Source organism: Sinocyclocheilus rhinocerous, unplaced genomic scaffold, assembly GCF_001515625.1.
Source record: "Sinocyclocheilus rhinocerous isolate Xijiao unplaced genomic scaffold, SAMN03320098_v1.1 scaffold1110, whole genome shotgun sequence".
Lineage (NCBI taxonomy): Eukaryota > Metazoa > Chordata > Actinopteri > Cypriniformes > Cyprinidae > Sinocyclocheilus > Sinocyclocheilus rhinocerous.
Window position 1 is genome coordinate 728,438 of NW_015653168.1, and position 7,101 is coordinate 735,538.

At 39.0% G+C, this 7,101-nt stretch overlaps 1 protein-coding gene across 1 annotated transcript in view; it reads right to left on the reverse strand.

Moving 5' to 3' along the window:
- Positions 1-4,428, reverse strand: part of nr2f2 (nuclear receptor subfamily 2, group F, member 2) — a 134,783-nt gene extending 130,355 nt beyond the window's left edge. The window contains exons 1-2 of the mRNA XM_016521726.1: positions 3,199-4,428; positions 1,661-2,188 (exon numbers count right to left, since the gene is read on the reverse strand). Of these exons, the coding sequence (XP_016377212.1) occupies positions 1,661-2,188; positions 3,199-3,658 (988 nt within the window). The 5' untranslated portion in view covers positions 3,659-4,428. The remainder of the gene's footprint in view (positions 1-1,660; positions 2,189-3,198) is intronic.
- Positions 4,429-7,101: the final 2,673 nt, after the last annotated feature.

Below are 7,101 nucleotides of genomic sequence, written 5' to 3' on the forward strand. Positions count from 1 at the left end.
TATATATATATATATATATATATATATACATATAATGTTAAGAAATAAAAAGTTAAAGTGCAAGCGTAGGCTACTATACTGTATCGGTGTTATTATTATTATTATTTTTTTAAACATTTATGGAACCAACACACCCTTTAATCCTAAACTTTTAAATCATATTGAAAGCCGTTTTTTTAAAGATCGACAGCAGACTCAAAGAGCAAAATATCCACAAGAGGTGGTACACGTCTTTAAATCAATAAGGTGATTGCAAAATGCTGCCTACATGACGTGAACTTTTAAAGGTGTAATGTTAACAACCGTTCCATTAATGTCTTCTTTAAAGTTTTGATTCATTTATATGTTATTGTTGTATAGGAAGCATTATCTGCAAAGGAAGCAATACAGTATATTTTCATTCTGGGGCAATCTTTATTGTGCAACTGGTAGGCTACTAAAGCTTTTCCAGTCATAAATTTCCAAGAGAATATATTCGCCATGAAGTTTTAAATCTGTAAAACTTTTTCGCTTTAGCTCTGTGATACACAAATAAAGAAAGGAAGTCAGGGTCATGACCCAGTTCTGGAACGAGTCCAGCATGTGTCTTGGATCCGTAGATCCTCCTAACAAAACAAGGAAGAACTGTGGGCTTTTAACAACGCACAAAACTGTCTTGTCGCCCGCCACAATAAAGAGCAATTAAACAAAACTAGCCACTAGTGTTTATCGCAACGTGAATATATCTATCAATTTAAACTATCGGCTCCAGTGTAAAGCTGGGCTGTGATATATGTAAACGGAGCATTAGGCCTTTATTCCCTTTCCTACACAGCCTTACCCCCCTCCCTTCGAGCATGACATCCTTAATATCTGTCATTGCAAATAAATACAAATAATTGATTGCCCTTCAAGATCTTATTATGTTTATGTACTGTGAAACTACAACAACATATGAATAAAGCTACAGTTTAGAGTTTGTAAGTAGACAGTGATCATTTTCTCACATTATTTGTATTGACATTATTATTATAATTTTTTTAAAATCTAGACTATGTAGCTAATATAGGTGCTATAGGGAAACGTATTTTTCCATTATTTTGAATGGTACTGTGAAACTACAACAAAATATGAATAAAGCTACAGTTTAGAGTTTGTAAGTAGACAGTGATCATTTTCTCACATTATTTGTATTGACATTATTATTATAATTTTTTTTAAATCTAGACTATGTAGCTAATATAGGTGCTATAGAGAAACGTATTTTTCCATTATTTTGAATGCGTATAAATAATAGTTTTTATGTATTGCTGGCTTTCACAAAATATGAATTGCATCACCATGTAATTCTTAAAAGAGCTTAAGTGTTAAAATAAATTCCTAAGCGTTAAATATCTAATTGTTGTAGGTTATTATACTGACGATAGGTCGAAGACTTTAAAAAATATTAGTCAGAAGAAATAATTTCTTTATTCATTGAAATTATTATTAGAGAGCTCTGCAAAATATGTACACTTACGTGGCTATTACGACGTGTGTTTTAATAACGTTTACAGATAAATATGATAAAACTAGCACGCATAGGCCTACCGTTTTCTAGATTTTATTAAAATAATCCACGTTTCTTTACTGTACAAACACACTGAAATATAAACTAGATGTTTAGAAAATGAAAACTTACCTGAAGTGAATAAAACGATGGCCTTTAAACAGCTGTATTCAGCAGAGTCAACGTGCAAAGCTTTGAGCTTTTCTACTTGTTCTTGGAAGATCCTAATGTGGTCCATAAAGGCGACCACTCTGTCCGCAGACATGGGGGAGGCATGGAGCCCAGCCGCCGCCAGAAGTGGAGCCACATGGAGCGGCATGGAGCATTGAGCAGCGTTGAGCACAAACAACTCACTCCAGGTCAACCTCAAAAGGGCAACCTGGTCGGTAATTTGGAGGTCTGGGAAGAAGGGAATATTCCTGGCCCACTCTACCGCACTAAACAGCATCCTGGCAGCCAGTTCACAAATGTTCTCGATGCCCATGATGTTGTTGGGCTGCATGCATTGACTGCCATACCGAGAAGTCGGGTAGGGCTCCGCTCGTAGTAGTAGAGAGATATATCCGGATAAGTAGGAATGGCAGTGCAGTGGGTCCCCATTTGTCAAGGCGAACTGACCATGGTGTGGCTGTGTGGGTGGCATCCGTCCCCTTTGCACGGCTGCAGTAAAAAGAGAAACTGTAGATATTGATGCTTGAATTCTACAACAACAAAACATAGCTTGACCTTGTTTCTACTTCACTTCGTGTGTTGCTACCACACCATTTGTTTAGAAAACTACACCAATTGCATTAATGCAATCAATTATTATGTCACTTGACACGTGCAGAACTTTTAAACTATTAATGTGGCCTCCATGATTCTACTGTTAAGTGAAATAATAAAAAAAAAATAAAAAAAAATAAACTAGGTTCACGATATGCTCACAAAAATGCTCTGCAACGTACACAGAAAATAATTATAGTAAAATCCTATGTTTTACTTAACAGAAAAATAGATATTGACAAATGTTTAAATTTAATAATTTGTGTTTACGTTTCACAGCAGACAACATGAGTCCAGTGAATACATGCACAAAGAAAGACATGAATGCTAACCCTTAACCTATTTAGCTAGCGACAGAGTCAGTTCTGCTGTCTATTGAGAATCTGCGAGCAAACTGGGTGTCTGGCGGAACGTTTATTTAAATAAACGCTATCAAAAGCGCAACAGTGATTATTATTTACTTTTATATCGGAGAGGAGCAATGTAGATTGCGGTCGATCTGGAGACTCTAGCCTAGTGTGTGTGTGTGTGTGTAGGCTATGTGATTTTGACGCTGCCTCTCCATACTCCCTCGCCATAACCGCACGGCATATCTGCAGTGATATTATTAAAAATCAACACGAACGCCCGTTTTCGCCGCCGAATAAAAGTGGTGATCTATTTAACGTTGCGAACATGTAAAATGCGAAATAGTCGCTTGAGAGAAGGTGTTCATTATTCGAGCATTACGGGCGCCGTGATAACGCTCAGACTCGAGCGCTATAGGCGGTTCCTTCGCGTGCTGTGGTCGGGCAGACCGAGAGAGAAGAGTCGGGGATACAATACAGGGGGACGTAGCATGCATGGTTCAATCAGGCTAAATACACAAGACAAAGACAGCAGTAAAACAACAAAAATCCCAATACCTTCCCGTCTCATGCCAACTTTGAGGCATTTTTTGAGGCGGCAGTACTGACACTGATTGCGATGGTGCTGGTCTATGGGACAATTCCTGTTGGCACGGCATGTATAAGTGAGGTTCCTTCGTACGCTCCGTTTGAAAAAGCTTTTACACCCCTCGCAAGTGAACTGGCCATAGTGTTTGCCGCTGGATTTGTCCCCGCAAACCACGCACTCTATGTGCTGTGGTTGCGGCTTTTCCGATTGACTCTGCGTCGTCTGGTTCGTCGGGGTGGACTGTGTGTTGTTGTTCGGGGGTCCTTGAACGGGTGTCTGAGGGGTCGGAGGGGCAACCTGAGAGGCCGTCAGACCTAGCTGGCCTGGTTGAGGGGTTGGAAGGGATAGTCCTCCTTGGGCTTGCGATGAGAGGGTGCCCTGGGTCTCGGCCACATCGTCCTGGGAGCCTCTCCACACTACCATTGCCATATCTATCAGTCAACGTTGAAAAAACTTTTTGTTCCCCGTTTTTGGTTTCGGAATGCTATGTTTCAAAAATAATAACGCAGCACGGTGCCTTTATCACTTAGGAAGGTAAAATAAATAATTCAGGATCGGCACGGTGGGTTAGAGTCTGAATGTCCGTTCAAAGTTGCGCACCGACGACAAACAGTAGCTAGTCTATTTCTTGACTGAAATAGCGTTACCTGGCATGTGGCTAAAACTGAAGCAAAGACAAGCCGAATAGCAGCCTTGCTCTTAGAGGCCAAGTCCAGGGGCACTTGCAGTCATCCATCCAGTAAACCCATCAAGGAAATAATGGGAAATAAACACGGCGGAAGAAGATATGAACAGAGCAGGACAGAGAACTTCGCGTGTGTAGCGATGTTCGGACGCGCAGAAACACGCAGCTTTCAAAGATAGCCTACTTGCGACACGCGAGAAGTTCCAGCGTAAAGTCTTGAAGAAAACCAACAACTGGCAAAAAAATATTGCCGCTTCTTCCTTTTCTTCAGATGAGGTAGCGCTTGCAGCCGCGCGCAGTTGCAGCCTGTGCTCGAGTCAAATATGAAGTCAACTCTCCGGCAAGCAGGACTGATAATAAAACAAAAAGATCACAACCTATAGAACCTCCTTCATGCGCGTAAAAATAATAAGAGAGAGAACAGACAATCAAAGTGATCAAATATGTTAAAAAGGGGGAGGTTAGGAAGTGACTGCGATTTGTAGGCGCTGGGCTGGCAGAATGCTTTCTCTCTGATCAGCTCACTGAGCTCTCTATATAGTGAACTTTGACACGACTGCTGCAACTTAGCACACGTTACCATGGAGATGAGTTGCCATATATGGAAAGTGACTGTGTTTGACTGGTCAGAGCTCACGGACCTCCCCCTGAACCCTATTGGCTAGTCGGCACTTGTGCTACTTGGTTCTTTGCCAAAGCCAGGAAAAAGGGTCGAGGAGCCGCTTGGTCCTAAAGAGAGTAGGAAACAGTTCGATAGAAAAATTATCGCAATACATGTGTTCATTATTTTTATTTATTTGAAATAAAATCCACGATTGCCATATATTTTAAAGCCGCTTTCCACGCCACATAAGTCCGGGGCTTTTCAAGAATCAATATTACGCAAATGTATAGCTGGGCCTATATATGTTATAATTTTTGTTTTTTAAATAATGTGACCACAAAAATAATATCTCCGTGATAATGATATCTCTGTCATTTAGATTTTGGATTTTCCAATGTGTGTTACATGCATTGCATACCTTTTTGTTACATTTATATAGACCGGCCGCAACGTATATGATTTGGTCACTTTCATTAATCCATTTATCCGCATTAACGCCTCGTTTTAAATCATGAAACTGCATATCATTTATCAAGCCAATAATGCACTGACAAATACATTTAAAACAGAGACCGTTCACGAGGCAACATGCAATTTACGCGAGAGGCTATTGTTGTAAAGTTCGAGTAGCCTATTTGTTATATGTCAAAGATGTATGCGAAACTCTACTTTGTCAGCAATAATGAAAAAATAAATCCTACTAAACTGATAAAAAAAAAAATCAACAAGAGTCAGAATGTGTGCAAGCTATATGTGAATATTAGGCTACAGTTGTTAAATTTGAGCAGAACATGAATATCTGACATACGTTGCGTCTGATTTTATATAGCTACCAATCTAATAAATTAGTCCAGAATACCTATTATATTGGCGTATTACGTATAGGTCTTAAATTTAAGTCGAATGACTTTACCTTCAAAATCCAAAAAAGATATCTGATGATTACTGATGTTTATACCGTTATCTACACAATTTACAATCTTACTTAGGAAATGAGCACCAATTGTCACATATGCTGTTGTGTAGCCTATATGTTCTTTCGTTGTAATCATGAATACTAGCAATAAAGTAATATTAGCTTCTTTTTCCCCCCACTTGTCATCATAATACATTGTGATTTATCCCTATGTATAGCCTATCGAAGGCCAAACGGGCCTCAATACAGATTTTTATTTTTTATTTTTATGCAGAGATAGGCCTACTGCATTCAGCGTGTTCTCATATAATAAAATATAATGTTAGGGTTATTGTGCTTTTAGGGCCTTGACATGCTACAGATATATTATTCAGTGAAGTTAATAAAATATCCCACAACTTCCTCGAATGGATCAGTGTTTTGTTTTTGTTTTTAAGAAAAGAAAAATAAAATCCCCAAAACATTCAAAAATCATGCAAACATAAGATGAATGATGCTCATTGAGAAAGTAGAAGCCCAGAAGTCTTATGTTAATTGCCATGGATGTTCGCTGGGAGCCCCGGGGTGGTCAAATGAGGTGTCTCCCTTTTCGCTCCTCGGGTTATAAGTCAGAGCACTTTTTTTTTTTCAAAAGCACGCTTGTTGAAGTATACTTTCTGTATCACCAGAGGTTGTCGGAGTTGGGTCCACTGAAAAACGTACAGTGCTAAATCACAGCATATGCTGCCTCGGAGGAAAAACTGAAGACTGGACGTACAACAGTATATGGGCGCCCCCTAGCGTTTGGATTATTTCTGCCTGATATCGCTCTTTAAGTTGGAAGAGCCATCTTAAATGGAAACTACATCGGTCGCTCGCCTCTCACATACACCAAAGTAACATGCGCCTATTTTAATCTGATTAATGCTTTTGAGATTTCCTTCTAATTGACTTGGACTTTGCAGAGGTGCGCTTGTAGGTCTCTTCAACACATTTTCTCCACAGTGTTGTTCACGCACGGGAGTATTGCAGCGTTTCGGTTTATTTTGGCCAGTTTATTGAAACGATCAAAAGTGAGCACCGTAGCCTACCTCATCCCTGACCATTCAAAAGCCTGTATGTGAACAAGACAGCCGACAGCAATGCCGCAGAAGTAAATCACAGCGTACCGATGCAAAGTGGATTTTACCCCAAGATCAAGGTAAGTGTTAATATTTTCACACTTTAACTTGCGAAGACATGGATGTTCAGTAGGCTATTTGTTTTTTTAAGCAAGAATACGACTATTAAATGCGCATAGAGAGACATGCATGCAATACACCATCATCACTTCTTAAATATCAGCAAAATTACCGACAAAGACCAAAAAGAAAGAAAAAATAAATAAATAAATAAAATAGTGCTCATGATGCAATGATTGTATAATGAATGGACAAAGTGTTCTGCCCAAGGATGCGTTTGCTAGATACAATGTTAATTTTAAAATAATTTTAATCAAAATTGTGAATGAATTCACAACACAAAAAACAATAAGGTTCACTTAAACATACATATTCCAAATAATATGTACATGCTAAGTGAGTTTTGATTCTCAACAATTATAGCCCAAACATACCAAATGCATATGATGTTGATTCGTCTTCCCCGTGATGCATCGTCTCCTAAATGAAAAATATACTTAGTCTTCT